Source organism: Camellia sinensis, chromosome 2, assembly GCF_055761805.1.
Source record: "Camellia sinensis isolate YWXY chromosome 2, ASM5576180v1, whole genome shotgun sequence".
NCBI lineage: Eukaryota > Viridiplantae > Streptophyta > Magnoliopsida > Ericales > Theaceae > Camellia > Camellia sinensis.
In genome coordinates this window covers 166,957,562-166,977,379 of record NC_138962.1, presented here as the reverse complement: position 1 = coordinate 166,977,379, position 19,818 = coordinate 166,957,562, and the positions used below count along the sequence as shown (strand labels likewise).

The following is a 19,818-nucleotide window of genomic DNA, read 5'->3' as shown; positions in this document are numbered from 1 at the left end:
ATCATTTTAGTCCATATAATTTCAATTGTCATTTTAGTCCCTATACTTTGATTTTGCCTACACAAACAACTACGGCTTTGACCTTAAATTTATAATTTTATGTCAATTTGACCCAATTGATTACAACTCTTAGTATTTTTTTTTCTAAAAAAGCTCACCGTTATATATATATATATATATATATATGTGTGTGTGTGTGTGTGTATGCCCGTGTGTGTGTGTGCGCGCGCGTGTGTGTAGGTGACTCAAGACCGGATTTAGTGGCGTCGGCCTAAGCTTTGTTTTGTCAAGCCAACTCTCGTGCCTCACTGTGAGGTTCTAAACGGTCAAGCTTTTAGAATTCACGGGTGGTTTTAAATACACCTTTTTGAATTTTGATCAAGTGTGTGAATGTTTTTGTTTTAAGACTGGTTTTGTTTTTGGGTAATCTCGTAATTATGTTATGTTTTTGTACTTAAGCATGATGTGGACTCGTGTGTATATGTATACATATAAAGACTTGTTTTTGTTCATGTAAGTTTTCGTAGCTCATTGGACATCATATTTTATTATTTATAGGCTTCCGCTAGCCTTTTTTACTATAATACTGTTAGATGGCCTTTGGTAATCTTGGATTCCTAGCCGATCACTTCTCTAATCCCTTGGGGCGGGGGTTGAGTTGTGACAAAGTGGTATTAGAACACGAGTTATACAGCACACACGCGTCCAAATGAGCTACAAGATGTCCTAAAAAAGAAATTAGGGCATTACATTAACATGTGTGAGTGTGTGTGGAATTGTTACATACACACCTAATGTAAATATGAATGTGAGAACTATATTTCCGATGTTTATTATTATCATGTGTACATATAGACCAATGGAGAATACAAGAAATACAGATGAAACTGAATCATCAAACGCAAGAATTGACTGATTAGAAAGAATGGTTGAGTTATTAACAGAATCTCTTAGACAACAACAACGAAGTCAACAACTCCCACTTCCTCCTCCACTACCAGTGCAAGTTAAGCCAAACAACAATGATGACATCATAGCCCTAACCTAGAAATTCAACATAATGAAGCCACCGACCTTTCAAGGAGGTATTGAGCCTTTGAAAGCCAAGGCGTGGATCTTAGAACTTGAAAAGTTGTTTGAAGTTTTCCTATGCTTGGAGGCACACAAAGTTTTACTGGCAACCTTCACTTTACAAGAAGAAGCAAGACTGTGGTGGATGCTTATTCGAGACAACAGTGGTTCAATGACATGGGCTCAATTTAAAGAAGCTTTTTATGAGAAATATTTTTCCCAGTATGTCCGTGACTGCAAAGTGTTTGAATTTGAGCAACTGAAGCAGGATATTATGTCTGTGGCTGAATATGAAACTAAGTTCACGAAACTTGCTCAGTACGCTCCACACATGGTAGATTCTGACTATAAGAAAACCAGAAAATTTATGAGTGGACTCAATGTCGAAGTGCTCGATCAGGTCAATGTTCTTAAGTTAACAAAATATGTGAATGTTCTTGATAGAGTTCTTATGTCCGAGGAAAACATTGCAGCTTTAAAAGAAGCCAAGACACCAGTGGCTGATTAGAAGGAAAAGAGACACAATTTCAATTTCAAGAATGGCTGAAACAACTCACAGAATAAGAAATGGAATGCGGGTCATCAAATAGCTCCAATCAAGGGAATAATTCTACACCACCTTGTCCAGAATGTGGTAAAAGACGTAAGGGTGTTTGTTACAAAATCTTCGGGGCATGCTTTAGGTGTGGCAAAACGGGTCACATGGTCAAAGATTGTCCTTCCTTATCCCAAGGCACTAATAGACCCATGGCAAGTGCAGCGACATCAACCTCTACACCAAAATCAAATCCTAAAGCTATTTCAGCGAAAGAGACTTTAAGGCAAGGACGAGTTTTTGCACTAGTCCCAGGAGATATGCAGAATACCAAGGCAGTAGTATCAGGTATACTTCCTAGTTGTGCTCAAAATGTTTATATTTTGATTGACTCGGGGTTTACACACTCATTCGTATTGCATGCTTTTTGGAGAAAATTAACTAGACCACTGGGAACCCATGAACTATTTATTAGTTGTGTCTTCACCAACTGGGGGATCCATGTCTTGTGCATATATATATCCTGCATGTGAGATTATAGTTAGAGATGTGATTTTATATGTTGATTTGTTGCCTCTGAATAATGATCATTTTGATGTAATTTTAGGGATGGATTGGTTAACGAAAATCATGCCTATAAATTGTGTAACCAAACAAGTTGTGTTTTAGCCACCTGGATTACCTGAATTTATATTTAATGGAATTGGTGTTGTACCTCCCCTATACTTGATTTCATCCATGAAAGCATACAATTTGATTAGAAAAGGCTGTAGGGGATATTTGTGTTGTGTATTGACTGTGTCAGTTGTTGATAAAGCTAATGTGGACAATATTCCTATAGTCAATGAGTTCCTAGATGTTTTTCCTATACCAGGTGCACAACCGATTTTCAAAACCCCATACAGAATGTCAACTTCCGAATTGAAATAATTGAAAATTCAATTGCAAGATTTGTTGGAAAAGAAGTTTATCAGGCCTAGTACTTCACTGTGGGGCGCTCCAGTCTTATTTATGAAAAAAAAGAAGATGGTTCATTGAGGCTCTATATTGATTACCATAAATTGAACAAGGTGACTGTGAAGAACAAGTGTTCGTTACCTCATATCGACGATTTATTTGATCAGTTCCAAGGGGCTCAAGTCTTTTCCAAAATTGAGAATAATCTGTCGTAGCTTGAAAAAAATTGGCTTGAAATGGCTCGAATACCCAAAATGATGTCGTTTTCGGTATTTTTTTTCTTTTTCTTTCCATTCCCTCCTTGAAACAGACATAGAGAAAGAGAGAAGAGGCGAGACAGAGAAGAAGGGGAAAAGATGGAGAGGAGAAGGAAGAGCACAAATCTGTATACACATAGAGGAGGTGATGATGGTGGCGCCGATGAGTGGCTCTCTCTCTCTTTCTCTGCTAGTGGATGGCTCTCTCCCTCTTATATATATATATATATATATATATATGTGTGTGTGTGTGTGTGTGTATAGAACTGTGTATACACATAGATCTAGTGTTGATGATAATGATGTATTGTTGTTGTTGATAATGATGATGATGATGATGGTGTGTTATAGATTAGAAAATATGCATCATCAGGTGTTGATGATGATGATGATTTGGTATTGTTGATGATGAATCATCTAGTGTTTGATGATGATGATCTTAGGTTGCTTTTGTTGATAATGAATGATCTGGTGTTTGCTCTCTCTCTCCTCTCTTCTTTTTCTTTTTCTTTTTCTTCTTCTTCTTCTCCACCTCTGCTTTAGAGAGAAAAGAGGGGGGGGAAAAATTCCAAAACGATGTCGTTTTGGAACTCGAGCCTCAATATTTTCGAGCTACAAATCGAAACTACAAAATTGATCTTAGATCCGGATACCGCTAACTGAAAGTTAAAGTTAATGACATAGAAAAAACTATTTTCCGAACAAGGTACGAACATTACAAATTTGTTGTTATGCCTTTCAGAGTAACTAGCCAGCTGCTTTTATAGATCTTATGAATAGAATTTTCAAGCCGTTCCTTGATGAGTTTGTTGTTGTTTTTATAGATGAAATCTTGATTTACTTCAAAAGTAAAGAAGAACATGAACATCACTTGAGAATTGTTTTGCAAACCTTAAAAGGGAAGAAGTTATATGCTAAACTAACAAAGTGTGAGTTCTGGCTTGTTAGTGTTATGTTCTTGGGGTATCTGATAAATAAAGATGACATTTCAATTGACCTGCAAAAGATAAAGGAAGTTGTAAATTGGCCTAGATCGATCAATGTTACTAAAGTTTGAAGTTTCTTGGGTTTGGCCGGTTACTATTGCAGATTTGTGAAAGACTTCTCTAAGATTGCCTTGCTACTTACCCAGTTGACACAAAAAGGGGTACCATTCGAGTGGACTGGTTAGAGAGAGCCATCCTTTCAGGAATTGAAGACTCGGCTTGTAACTGCACTGATCCTGACCTTACCCTTAAGTATGGATGGTTTTATTATTTTTAGTGACGCATCTTATGAAGGTTTGGGATGTGTATTGATGCAGAATAGCAAAGTGATAGCTTATGCTTCCCGACAACTGAGACCGCACGAAAAGAACTATCCGACCCACGATTTGGAGCTTGCGGCAGTGGTATTGCATTGAAAATTTGGCACCATTATCTATATAGGGCAACGTAAGAAGTTTATATAGATCACAAAAGCTTAAAGTATTTCTTTACTCAGAAAGAGCTGAATATGAGACAACGGAGATGGCTGGAACTGATAAAAGATTATGACTTGCAAATCTTGTACCATCTGGGGAAAACTAATACCGTTGCCGACGCACTTAGTTAGAAATCAATTGAGAACTTAGCTTGTTTACTTACCGTACAAAGAGCATTGCTACATGATCTAGAAAGATTTGAAGTTGATGTTGTTTTGCGAGAATAAAGCGGGACTTTGGCTGCTATTTTTGGTCAACCAGCAATAGTTGAAGAAATCAAAGAAAAACAACAATAATAAGATGAATTTTTAAAAAAAGTTATTCAATAAAGAGAATCCAAACCGAGGCCGGACTTTGCTTTTGAAAATGGTGTGTTAAAGTTTCAAAGAAGATTATGTGTTCCGAATAATTCTAAATTAAAGAAGTGAGTTATGCAAGAAACACATAGTTCAAAATTTGCCATCCATCTGGGGAACACAAAAATGTATCAAGACTTGAAGCAAAATTTTTGGTGGCCGGGAATGAAGAAAGAAATTGCTGAATTTGTGTCTAAGTGTCTACAATGCCAACAAGTAAAGGTCGAGCATCAATGACCCGCGAGATTGCTTCATCCACTACCAGTACTGGAATGGAAATGAGAGCATATCGCTCCATTAGAGATATGGACTCGATTTGGGTAATTATTGATCATTTGATTGAATCTACTCATTTCTTACCTGTCAAAACATTTTATAATGCGGATAAGTTGGCTACAATTTATATTAATAAGATTGTGAGTTTGTATGGAGTGCCTGTGTCCATTATTTACGATAGGGATTCAAAATTCAGATTGAGGTTTTGGCAAAGTTTACAAAAGGCATTGGGGACTGAATTGAAATTAAGCAGTGCATATCATCCACAAACCGATGGACAGTCAGAAAGGACCATACAAACTTTGGAGGATATGTTGTGTATGTGTATGTTAGACTTTCAAGGGAATTGGAAAACCCATTTGCCTTTAGCCGAATTTGTATACAACAATAGTTTTCATTCAAGCATTGGCATGGCATCTTACGAGGTGTTATATGCCAGAAAATGTCGGTCATCGATTTGTTGGGCTAAAGTTGGAGATAGACCTTTACTAAGACCCAAAATTGTACAAGAAACGACTGATAAGGTGAAATTGATCTAGCAACGATTAAAAATAACACAAAACTGACAGAAAAGTTATGCAGATGTTCGAAGGCGAAATAGGGAATATGAAATGGGCGACCATGTTTTTATCAAAATGACACCAATGAAAGGACAAACACATTTTGGAATAAAGGACAAGTTAGCACCTCAGTACATTGGATCGTATGAGATCATTGAGAAAATTAATCCAGTGGGATATCAGGTAGCTCTCCCTCCCGATATGGAGCATATGCATAATGTATTTCATATTTCAATGTTGCGAGATTATCTCCGGAATCCTTTTTATGTCATTGAGCCTACTCATGTACTTTTGAGTGATGATTATACTTATGAGGAGCGACCAATTCAGATTGTCAACCGTTAATCAAAAGGTTAAGGAACAAAGACATTCCATTAGTGAAAGTGGATTGGCAAAACCACGGTGGGATTTATGCGACTTGGGAAAAAGAAGATGATATGAAGAAAAGATATCCGGATCTCTTTCCATTAGATCCCGTGTTCTTCTCGGAGAAAGGTAATTAAGTTTAGAGAACCAAACGTTCTAAGGGGGGGAGAATGTGACGACCATCTTGATTAATTAAGCTAATCATATAATTTGCATTGATTATGTGTTTATGTGCTATTATGTGCTATGTGTGAAATGAATTGTGATGTTGTGAACAGATATGATTAGGATATGAATTGAACCTGTCTAAATTAGTAATTTATATGGATTCAAATTAAATATTTGGAATAGGCTCTTTTAAGGTTTTAATATTCAGTTTATTTTTATTAGAAATTTGCTAATCGTATAGATGAAAATAATAATATTATCATCTTTTATATAAATAAATACATATTTCACTTTGTTTATTTTTATGTAAATGTCTTCATATCATTTGTATTAATTTCTAACTCTTTAGCTTATGAGAAGGGCGATTAGGACAATAAAATTGTGGAGCTTATTGTATTTGTTTTTCAATTCTGAAAGAGGTCAGTGTAATTTACCCATATAATAATAATAATGATATAATGATGACTTTTAAAAAAAAAAATTAAGACAGTGGTCCCTATACTTTAGTCCTTTTGTCATTTTAGTCCATATAATTTCAATTATAATTTTAGTCCCTATACTTGGATTCTTCCTACACAAACAACTACGGTGTTAACCTTAAATTTATAATTTTATGTCAATTTGATCCAATTGATTACAACTCTTAGTATTTTTTTCTGAAAAAGCTCACCGTTTTATATGCTTGTGTGTGTGTGTGTGTGTGTGTGTAGGTGACCAAGCTCAAGACCAAACTTAGTGGCGTCAACCTAAGCTCTATTTTGTCAAGCCAACTCTTGTGCCTCACTGCGAGGTTCCAAACGGTCAAGCTTCTAGGCTTCATGGGTGGTTTTAAATACACCTTTTTGAATTTTGATCAAGTGTATGAATGTTTTTGTTTTAAGACTAGTTTTGTTTTTGGGTAATCTCGTAATTATGTTATGTTTTTGTACTTAAGCATGATGTGGACTTATGTATATATGTATACATATAAGACTTGTTTTTGTTCATGTAAATTTTCACAGCCCATTGGACGTCATATTTTATTATTTATAGGCTTCCGCCAGCCCTTTTTACTATAATACTGTTAAGCAGACCTTTAGTGATCTCGAATTACTGGCCAGTCACTTCTCTAATCCCTTGGGACAGGGGTTGGGTCGTGACAAAGTGGTATTAGAGCACGAGTTATACCACATACACGCGTCCAAATGAACTATAAGATGTCCTAAAAAAGAAATTAGGGCATTACGTTAACATGTGTGAGTGTGTGTGGAATTGTTACATACACACCTAATGTAAATATAAATGTGAGAACTGTATTTCCGATGTTTATTATTATCATGTGTACATATAGACCAATGGAGAATACAAGAAATACTGATGAAACTGAATCATTAGACGCAAGAATTGACCGATTAGAAAGAATGGTTGAGTTATTAACTAAATCTCTGAGACAACAACAACGAAGTCAACAACTCCCACCTCCTCCTCCGCTACCAATGCAAGTTGAGCCAAACAACAATGATGACCCTGTAGCCCTAACCCAAATATTCAACATAATGAAGCCACCGACCTTTAAGAGAGGTATTGAGCCTTTGAAAGCTGAGGCGTGAAGCTTAGAACTTGAAAAGTTGTTTGAAGTTTTCCCGTGCTCGGAGGCACACAAAGTTTTACTGGCAACCTTCACTTTACAAGAAAAAGCGAGACAGTGGTGGATGCTTATTCGAGATAACAGTGGTAGAGATGACAATCGGAGCCCGGCCTGACGGGGACCCGATCCCCCGACCCTGAATTATGCGGTTATTCCCCGAAAAATACCCCCGACGGGCTGAGAATGGCATTAATAATTAAATCCCCGAATATCATCGGGCCGGGGACGGGGATACATGTTTCAGCCCCGGCCTGGCCCGGCTCCGGCCCCGGCCCCGGCCCCGATCTCCGGCCCGGTTGCCCCCCGAATTGAATATACTATTTTGCCCCTGTTGTATATAATATATGTGTGTGTTTGCAGGGTTTTGGCAGGTTGACCACTCACACAACACACACAGCTGCTTACACAACACGCCTCTCCATCTTCTCTCTCTCGGTCTCTCTCTCTCTAAAACCCTCTCCTCACTGCCGACTCCCTCCCTCCGATATCCTCCTCTTCCTCCTCCCTCCGATGTCCTCATCTCCCTTCTCCTCTGTTTTCCTCCTCTCCCTCCTCCCCTCACCGCCGATCTGCAATGATCGAGCCAGAACTGAGACCTGCAACGACCTAAACTGCGATATGCGAACTGCGATTGGACTTTGGTTGATCAACCTGTATCTGATGGTGTGTTTGCTGTCATTTTCTTTTTTTTCTTTTTTTTTGTCATTTTTTTTTTGATGAAATGCCCAGAACTCAAATCTGCCCAATTTGCACTGATTTTTTCTGTCATTTTTTTTATCAAATCTGTCATTTTTTCTGTGATTTACGCATTTATAAATATTGAAATGCCCAGAACTTCAATTTTAGATCTGTGTCTCAGCCCTCTCATCTTCAATTTCATTTTTTTTTTTTTTTAACGTTGATGATGATGAAACATACTGATTAATTTTTTTTTTTTTTTGAACTGGTTACAAAGCAGATCTTTAATTTTTATTTTTATTTCAGATCTGTGTTGTGTTGTGTAGTGTTGAACAAAATTAAAAAAAAAAAAGGCTCAGGGATATTTCAGGGTCGGGGAAACCCGATCCCCATTAGAGGGCGGGGACGAGAGGAGTGGTGGGTTCCCTGCCGGGGATCGGGGGCAGGGATGGGGATTTTTTCATCTTCGGGGATCGGGGACGGGGAGGGCGATCCCCGGCCCCGCCCCGGCCCGTTGCCATTCCTAAACAGTGGTTCTACGACATGGGCTCAATTTCAAAAAGCTTTTTGTGAGAAATATTTTCCCCAGTGTGTCCGTGACCGCAAAGTGTTTGAATTTGAGCAGCTAAAGTAGGGTACTATGTCCGTGGCTGAATATGAAACTAAATTCATGAAACTTGCTTAGTACGCTTCACACATGGTAGATTCTGACTATAAGAAAACCAGAAAATTTAAGAGTGGACACAATGTCGAAGTGCTCGATCAGGTCAATGTTCTTAAGTTGACAAAATATGTGAATGTTCTTGATAAAGCTCTTATGTCCAAGGCAAACATTGCAGCTTTAAAAGAGGCCAAGACACTAGTGGCTGATTAGAAGGGAAAATGACACAGTTTCAATTTCAAGAAAGGTCGGAACAACTCACAGAGTAAGAAATAGAATGCGGGTCATCAAATAGCTCCAGTCAAGGGAATAATTCTACACCACCTACTCCAGAATGTGGTAAAAGACATGAGGGTGTTTGTTACAAAATCTCCAGGGCATGCTTTGGGTGTGGCAAAACTGGTCGCATGGTCAAAGATTGTCCTTCCTTACCCCAAGGCACTAATAGACTCGTGGCAAGTGCAGCGACATCAACTTCTACACCGAAATCAAATCCTAAAGCTACTTCAGTGAAATAAACTTTAAGGCAAAGACGGGTTTTTGCACTAGTCCCGAGAGATATGCAGAATACCAAGGCAGCAGTATCAAGTACACTTCCTATTTGTGCTTAAAATGTTTATATTTTGAACGACTCGGGGTTTACACACTCATTCGTATCACATGCTTTTTAAAGAAAATTAACTAGACCATTGGGAACTCATGAACTATTTATTAGATGTGTCTTCACCAACTGCGAAATCCATGTCTTGTGCATATATATATATATATATATCATGCATGTAATATATATCATGCATGTGAGATTATAGTTAGGGATGTGATTTTATATGTTGATATATTGCCTCTGAATATTGATCATTTTGATGTAATTTTAGGGATGGATTGGTTAACGAAATATCATGCCACTATAAATTGTGTAACCAAACAAGTTGTGTTCTAGCCACCTGGATTGCCAGAATTTATTTTTAATGGAATTGGTGTTATACCTCCTCCATACCTGATTTCATCCATGAAAGCATACAAATTGATTAGAAAAGGTTGTAGGGGATATTTGTGTTGTGTAATGACTGCGTCAATTGTTGACAAAGCTAACGTGGACAATATTCCTATAGTCAAAGAGTTCCCAGATGTTTTTCTAGATGATTTGCCAGAGAATTTGATTGACAGGGAGATTGAGTTCACTATTAAGGTAATACTAGGTGCACAGCCGATTTCCAAAACCCCATACAGAATGTCAACCACCGAACTAAAAGAATTGAAGATTTAATTGCAAGAGTTGTTGGACAAGAAGTTTATTAGGCCTAGTACTTCACCATGGGGCACTCCAGTCTTGTTTATGAAAAAAAAAAAAAAAGATGGTTCATTGAGGCTCTACATTAATTACCGTGAATTGAACAAGGTGACTGTGAAGAACAAGTATCTGTTTCCTCGTATCGACGATTTATTTGATCAGTTCTAAGGGGCTCAAGTCTTTTCCAAAATTGAGAATAATCCTTCGTAGCTCAAAAGAAAATTGGCTCGAAGTGGCTCGAATACCCTAAACGATGTCGTTTTAGGTATTTTTTTTCCCCCTTTTTTTTTTCCTTCCCTCTCCGAAACTGACATAGAAAAAGAGAGAAGTGGCGAGAGAGAGAAGTGGCGAGAAAAGATGAAGAGGAGAAGAAAGAGCACAAATCTGTATGCACACAGAGGAGGCGATGATGATGGCGCTGGTGGGTGGCTCTCTCTCATATATATATATATGTGTGTGTGTGTGTGTGTGTGTGTGTGTGTATAGATCTGTGTATACACACAGATCTGGTGTTGATGATGATGATGTATTGTTGTTGTTGCTGTTGTTAATGATGATGATGATGTGTTGTAGATTAGGAAATACACATCATCTGGTGTTGATGATGATAATGATCTGGTACTGTTGATGATGAATCATCTGGTGTTTGCTTTCTCTCCTCTCTTCTTTTTCTTCACCTCTGTTTTAGAGAGAAAAGAGAGGAAAAAAATTCCAAAACAACGTCGTTTTGAAACTCGGGCCATTCGAGCCTCAGTATTTTTGAGCTACAAATCGAAATTACAAAATTGATCTTAGATCCGGATACCACCAACTGAAAGTTAAAGTTGATGACGTAGAAAAGACTGTTTTCCGAACAAGGTATGGACATTACGAATTTCTTGTTATGCCTTTCGGAGTAACTAATGCGATAGCTGCTTTTATGGATCTTATGAATAAAATTTTCAAGTCGTTTCTCGATGAGTTTGTTGTTGTTTTTATAGATGAAATCTTGATTTACTCCAAAAATAAAGAAGAACATGAACATCACTTGAGAATTGTTTTGCAAACCTTAAGAGGAAAGAAGTTATATGCTAAACTAACAAAGTGTGAGTTCTAGCTTGATAGTGTTATGTTCTTGGAGCATGTGATAAACAAAGATGGCATTTCAGTTGACCCGCAAAAGATAAAGGCAGTTGTAAATTGGCCTAGATCGATTAGTGTTACTAAAGTTCAAAGTTTCTTGGGTTTGGCCAATTACTACTGCAAATTTGTGAAAGACTTCTCTAAGATTGCCTTGCTGCTTACCCAGTTGACACACAAAGGGGTACCGTTCGAGTGGACTGATTAGAGAGAGTCATCCTTTCAAGAATTGAAGACTCGGCTTGTAATTGCACTGATCCTGACCTTACCCTCAAGTACGGATGGTTTTATTATTTTCAATGATGCATCTTATAAAGGTTTGGGGTGTATATTGATGCAGAGTGACAAAGTGATAGCTTATGCTTCCCAATAACTGAGACCACATGAAAAGAACTATCCGACCCACGATTTGGAGCTTGCGGCAGTGGTATTGCATTGAAAATTTGGTGCCACTATCTATATAGGGAAACGTAAGAAGTTTATATGGATCACAATAGTTTAAAGTATTTCTTTACTCAAAAAGAGCTGAATATGAGACGACGAATATGGCTGGAACTGATAAAAGATTATGACTTGCAAATCTTATACCATCCGGGGAAAACTAATACCGTTGCTGATGCACTTAGTCATAAATCAATTGGGAACTTAGCTTGTTTACTTACTGGACAAAGAGCATTGCTACATGATCTAGAAAGATTTGAAGTTGATGTTGTTTTGCGAGAATAAGGCAGGACTTTGGCTATTATTTCTTGTCAACTGGCAATAGTTAAAGAAATCAAAGAAAAACAACAAGAAGATGAATTTTTGAAGAAAATTGTTGAAGAAAGTGAATCCAAACTGAGGTTGGACTTTGCTTTTGAAAATAGTGTATTAAAGTTTCAAAGAAGATTATGTGTACCGAATAATTCTAAATTAAAGAAGTGAGTTATGCAAGAAGCACATAATTCAAAATTTGCCATCCATCTGGGGAACACAAAAATGTATCAAGACTTGAAGCAAAATTTTTGGTGCCCGGGAATGAAGAAAGAAATTGTTGAATTTGTGTCTAAGTGTCTACAACGCCAACAAGGTCAAGCATCAACGGCCCGCGAGATTGCTTTAACCACTACCAATACCAGAATGGAAAAGAAAGCATATCGCTCCATTAGAGATATGGACTCGATTTGGGTAATTATTGATCATTTGACTAAATCTGTTCATTTCTTACCTGTTAAAACATTTTATAATGCGGATAAATTGGCTACAATTTATATTAATGAGATTGTGAGATTGCATAGAGTGCCGGTGCCCATTATTTATGATAGAGATTCAAAATTCACATCGAGGTTTTGGCAAAGTTTACAAAAGGCATTGAGGACGGAATTGAGACTGAACAGTGCATATCATCCACAAACTAATAGACAGTCAAAAAGGACCATACAAACTTTGGAAGATATGTTGCATATGTGTGTGTTAGATTTTCAAGGGAATTGGGAAACTCATTTGCCTTTAGCTAAATTTGCATACAACAATAATTTTCATTCAAGCATTGGCATGGCAGCTTACAAGTCGTTATATGGCAGAAAATGTCAGTCATCGATTTGTTGGGTTGAACTTAGAGATAGACCTTTACTAGGACCTGAAATTGTATAAGAAATGACTGATAAGGTGAAATTGATCCAGCAACAATTAAAAACAACACAAAACTGACAAAAAAGTTATACAGATGTTCGAAGGCGAAATAGGGAATATGAAGTGGACGATCATGTTTTTATCAAAGTGACACCAATGAAAGGACAGACACATTTTGGAATGAAGGGCAAGTTAGCACCTCGGTACATTGGATCGTATGAGATCATTGAGAAAATTAATCCAGTGGTATATCAATTAGCTTTCCCTCCCGATGTGGAGCATATGCATAATGTATTTCATATTTCAATGTTATAGGATTATCTCTGGAATCCTTTTTATGTCATTGAGCCTACTCAATTACTTTTGAGTGATGATTATACTTATGAGGAGCGACCAATTCAGATTGTCAATCGTCGGATCAAAAGGTTAAGGAACAAAGACATTTCATTAGTGAAGGAGGATTGGCAAAACCACAATGGGATTTATGCGACTTAGGAAAGAGAAGATGATATGAAGAAAAGATATCTGGATCTCTTTCTATTAGATCCTGTGTTCTTCTCAGAGAAAGGTAATTAAGTTTGGAGGACCAAACGTTCTAAAAGGGAGAGAATGTGATGACCATCTTGATTAATTAAATTAATCATATGATTTGCATTGATTATGTGTTTATGTGTTATTATGTGCCATGTATGTAATGAATTGTGATATTGTGAACAGATATGGTTGGGATATGAATTGAACCTGTCTGAATTAGTAATTTATATGGATTCAAATTAAATATTTGGAATAGGTAATTAGAGCCTAATTCGCATTAGTACAATTAAGTTTAGCTTAATTTAAATTATAGTATGATGAATTAATTAAGTATATGATTGGTATAATTTAATTCACTATGATTCATTAGCCTAAATCTAACTTAGGTATAATATTAGCTTATTAAGTAAATACAAATCCTATTCATCAATTTGAACAAAGAAAAGAGAAGCTAAGAGAGAGAATGAGTGGCTTTTGTTGGAAGACATAACCTAGAGAAAGAATTTCAAGATTGAGAGAAGAGCTTAGAGAAGCCATTGAAGACCAAGCCTTAAGCTCATAAATCATCAACTCTAGGTAGGAATTTCTTCCTAAATTCTTGAATTTGAGACATTTACATGCATATTCTCTTGAAATTAAGCTTAATTAGGAAAGAATCATACATGATTAAGAGTGTTGGTGATATTAATTAAAGTAGAACACCTATATGTACATGTATGGTTAGATTAGAAAAATTGAGCTCAAGATTTTGGCATGCATGACTTCATTTCATGAAATTCTTTTTCATACATATACTTTCTTGCATGGTTTTACAAATTTGAAGAGAAAACTTTAAAGATTTTGAAATGGAACTAATATATGCATGTTTTGGTGATTTTCCACTTTAGTTTCAAGATTGTGTTCTATAGTACAAAATTTGAGTTTGATTCAAAGTTGTGAGTAGTGTTTGATGTTGAGAATCCAAGTTTAAGTTGTTTTCACGAAATTTTTGGTGATGAAATGCATGGAATTGAAGTGGAGATTGCAAAGAAATGAGTACCAATTTGAAGAGGTTTTTACCTAGAATTGCACGTGCAGCTTAGAGCCCTGCACGTGTGGAAAATAGGGCATAACACAGCACACATACTACTTAAATTGCACATTCAAGTGCACGTATGGTTTTCAGGCCCATTCCGATTTTTGTTTTTCTCTTTGTTTTTTAGACTTCCGAGCCTCTATATGTATGGTTTTTAAGTGTATCTCAAATTCATATGCATATCATGAACACGAAAGAAATTAAACAATGAATAGAAATAGCCAAACGAACAAGTAACGATGAACCGAATAGGTTTAAGGACCGATTGAATGAATTGAACGTATTTTGAGATGTTGTGCTTGAATGTGTGTATGTAGGTTAGACGCCGCACTATAACCCCGAGATTCAGGGAGCCAACTATGAGTAACAATCTTGTAAAGATATGTTTGACTGATAAGTATTTTCTGACTTATACTGTACTTTGTTTCCGAAATAATACTTTCTGTTCAAATGAGTGATTGTTGTATTTATGACATGCATTTGTGGCATCCTTGGCAACTGTTACTGTTACTGCTACTGCTACTACTACTGTTACTGTTACAGAGAACTCTGTTAGTTTCAATTCTTAGAATTACTGTTTACTGTATTGATAGCCATCATATACGACTGTTCGGTTTTCTAAGACCTACTGTACTATTTTGCTAATGGGTGTATCATGTATAATTGCTATGATTGCTATATGATTCTGAAATGAGAAACTGATTCACTAATGATAATTGACTGTTTTAAATACTGTCAGTGTCACGACCTAAATCCGCCCCTATAGGGTTAGTGTCGTAACCAGCCAGTAATCTGCAATTACCAAAGGCCTGACTGAACCAAGCAAGTAAACGGGGCTAGCGGAAACTATTATGTGAGAAAACAAACATCCAATGAGCTGTGAGTACACATGAGACACAAGACATTGATATAGTTATATATACATTCATGCATAAGTACATCATGTTATCCCAAGTTTGTCAAAAGACAATAAAAAGAAAAAAGTCACTCCCATCGAAAACAAAAATAATGCCAAAGACAACCGATCAAAATACATGAGCGAGTTACAAAAGGGTGTACACTAGCCACTTCAAAACTCTGATAGATGGGAACCTCGTAATGAGGTACAGAAGTTGGCTTGACAAAACCGAAGTAAGGTCGACACCACTATGTCCTTTCCTAAGCTGGGTCACCTACATGACATATCAAAATATGAGCTAGAGCCCAGTGAATAACTGTTGAATAAAGAGATTTTGAACGATAATTTTAATGTAAAGTAAAACACATACTTAGCAGGTTCATATGACATTTGAGAAGCATAACGTATCACATAGTATAGTTTAAAGCAATAAATACAGGCGGTCATGAAGACCGAACAGGCGGTCATGAAGACCGAAGATCAGATATGATAGCCAACATCATATTAACAAGAGTTTCATGAAATGGAATTGACAGATCTGCAATCATACAAATGGTGCCAGGGTTGCCACAGTAAACAATGAAAATAGTGATAGAATTATCGTTCACTAACATAAGAAATTTTCGGAGTATGCGTAAATTCGAAGCAGAGAAAAGGTAATTGAAATTAAACATATTTGTACAACAGTGTTACTCACAATCAGTTCTGTGTTGCAGATGACTAGAACGAGACCTTTGACCTAGGCAAGTAGATCTAGTGTTGTTCACTTAATTCACCAAACACCTAACTAGTTAATTCCGTGACTTAGGAATTGATTGGTTAAAATGTAGTTTACTCTTGTTAAATGCTCATGCAATGCAAATAGACATCAATTATGGGTGTGAAATACGCTAACGGAGGTCCGGAAGTGAGGTAAATAACACAGAAAAGTGGAATTGAGGCCACCAAACAGCCGCACGTGTGGAGGTCCTTGGCCGCACGTGTGGGACCCTCTCCGCACGTGCGCCATCAGGTGCTTTTTAAGCAGAACGCTCCCCAACATTCCCCTATTTTCTGCACATGCGGGCCAACCTAAAGCACGTGTGCCAGTGCACTCCCGCATGTGCGGGCTCCCTTACCGCACGTGTGATTTTGGGTGTTCCAGAATCAAATTTTTACCCTGTTTTTGGAACTTCAAACCACCAAAAATCAAACCCAAATTCACTCAAATCAAGGACCAAAAGAAACATGGTATAAAACAATTACCAAGAATAGAGCTTAAAATTCATACATCAAATCCCTTAATCTCATAAACACTTAAAGATTAAAGAGGGAATGCACATGGTAATTCTATGTCTTAACAAAACCATAGAAATATGACTTAAATTCATATAAAATCGTAGGAATGAGCAAGGTTATGGAATACATGCAAGGTTATGGGAAAATCCCTCTTATTAGGGTTTCTACCTCAACTCACACTACTCAATCCCTCATCCACTCCTCAAATTCCATGAATTCAAGATGAAAATTAATCTCATGCAAGTAATTAAGAGGAAGTTTTACCTTAATGTGTTAATTGATGAAGTTATCTCAAATTCTCTCATTCTTCTTCTTGATCACTCACCCAAGCTCAAACTCTAGAACACTCTCTCACTCTCCCTCACTCTCTCTCTTAGGTTATATCTCTCTCTTTTCCTTCTAAATGAAGTCACATATACATATATCTAGATATTTAATTGTCTATCTAACTTACCTATCTTAGAGTAAGTAACTGAGAGCCTCATAACTTGACTTACCTACTTAATTTATTAAAGCACTACTTCATCTAATTGAGGTGAATCAACTCTAACCACTTAGTCCAGTAATTAATTTATAACCCTACGATTTAACAAATCAGACAGGTCTTTTCATAAGTGAATATATCTGTTAACAAACATAATGCACATAAATAAGCATACAAGGCACAAATAGATGCATAATTCAGATTGATCATAAAATTAACGGCTAAGTAAGAGGCGGGTGTTACAGTAAGGACATCATTCTTAACTTGTTTATGGAGTTGTTATTCACTGGGTTTTAGCTTACTATTATATATATATATATATATATATGTAGGTGACCAAGCTTAAGATTAGACTTAGTGGCATTGACCTAAGCTCTGTTTTGTCAAGCTAACTCTTGTGCCTCACTACAAGGTTCCAAATGGTCAAGCTTCTAGGCTTCACGGGTGGTTTTGAATACACCCTTTTAAATTTTGATCAAGTCTATGAATGTTTTTGTTTTAAGACTGGTTTTGTTATTGGGCAATCCTGTAATTATGTTATGTTTTTGTACTTAAGCTTGACATGGACTCATGTGTATATATATACATATAAAGACTTGTTTTTGTTCATGTAAGTTTTCACAGCTCATTGGACGCCATATTTTATTATTTATAGGCTTCCGCTAGCCCTTTTTACTGCAATACTATTAAGCAGGCATTTGGTAATCTCGAATTACTGGCCGGTCACTTCTCTAATCCCTTAGGGCGAGGGTTGGGTCGTGATAGAGTACCAAGCCATTTGAGTTTGACTAGGGAACCATACTCTTGATGTAGACAACAACCCTATCTAGGAAATTTGTGTCAATGAGGCATTTGCTTTGGAATTTGCATTAAGCCACCACGATGGATTTCATGTCACAAGAAGCCTCAAGTGTTGAGTAAAATAAGATTATGAAGGATCTTTGTTATATGGGGGAAAAAAGATTGCTCTCATAAAGGTTATGCTTAACAAAATTAGTGGTCCCCTTGTCTTAGACATGATGATGACCTAAACAATAGAGGACATATCAGGCGATTGCCCCATATGCATCTTAGAGAACAAGGCAAGACACACTATAAAGATAATCCTAGTCCTCTTGGAAGAGAGGTTCAATCTCACTAAACTCTAATCTTGGCATTCTATAACTCTGATTTTCTTATCAAATTCTTGAAATAAGCATCATATGAGCTCTTTTAGCCAACCACAATCTAGCATCACTCACTATGTTCTTTGCCTTGCTGGTCATGATTCTTGAATAGTCCAAATCAATCATAGAGCTCCAATCTTCCTACTCTGAAATTCATCCTCGCATAATTGGCACCATTTGTGGGAACATCATATTCTTTGTCAAACCCCCCTCAATTATAACGACTATCGAAAACAGAGACGTCTATTCGTTTCCATTTATTTGGCCTTCTCAATGCCTATTTTATCCACACACAAAATGTAATTTTAATCTTACACTATAATCAACATGCACGAATACATTTTATTGTGAGATGATGCATTTGTGCAACTCTCTCTTTTAAGAGAATTCATAGTATTTTATAAGAGTTTTCTTTGATTACTGTGGGGATGTATTTTCTGAATACCAACACGTGGCAAGGTGACGCCGACGTGTCAGCCGAGGTGCCACGTGTCCTGGTTGTGACGCTGAGGTTATCTCGGCAAGGCCGAGGTTATCTCCGAAAATATCAGAATCCGAGATAAGCGGATAAGGGATAAGGCACAAGAGTCCTAGAGTAAAGAGGAGACTTTGCTAAGATAAGGATAACACTCTTAGAGAGTTTATCTTTATCTCTTGTGAAATCCAAAGTAAGCACTGAATAGGAGTCCATAGAAGTCAGGCTTCTAGTAGGACTTGGATTGAGTTAACTATAAAAGAGAGGCACCCCGTAGGTCTAAGGTATGCAATTTTATGCTTTAAACAATGAGTTTAGCACTTGATTATCTTTGAGAGATATACTGACTTGATCGACGGAGTGCCCCCGGGTGGAAGAGCCACCGCCGGAGCCGTTTCTTTCTGTTACAGGTTAGCTGAAGCCATCTATTTTGCCAGTACTCTCTAGCTGATAACTAAACGGACAGTGTAGTCAGAAAATCACTCACACAATTTGGCGCCGTCTGTGGGAATCTTAGAAGAATAGATGGCCAGTAACGGACAGAAGAAAAACATTGGGGGCGACACTCCTGCTGGGAGTGGCAGACCAATTGACCTTGACATTGAAGGGGACAACCACAATGCAGAAACTCATGACCAGGGCCACGGAGAGAAAGACGTCGGCCAGGAGGGCGACACTTCGAAGAGGACAGACCAAAGCAAGTACTATAACGAAGATAACCTTCAAGTTTGGAAGGATAGGTGCCTACGGAGGGATGAGGAAGTAAAAGAATTGGCAAACAAGTTGGCAGACCTACAGTCGGTTGTCAACTTCATGATGCAAAACAATGTCATGCAGCCACCATACCCGCTGCAGGATACGCCGATGCTAGCAACTAATACCCAGAATGGAGGAGGAAGAACAATCCCCGAAG

The 19,818-nt window shown here is 37.3% G+C and overlaps 1 protein-coding gene across 1 annotated transcript; it reads left to right on the top strand.

The window, feature by feature from the left end:
* The first annotated feature begins 1,060 nt into the window (after positions 1-1,060).
* LOC114277859 (uncharacterized) lies at positions 1,061-1,579 on the top strand. Its single transcript, XM_028219811.2, has one exon. The coding sequence runs from the start codon at positions 1,061-1,063 to the stop codon at positions 1,577-1,579; it is 519 nt and encodes a 172-aa protein (XP_028075612.2).
* The last annotated feature ends 18,239 nt before the right edge of the window (positions 1,580-19,818 follow it).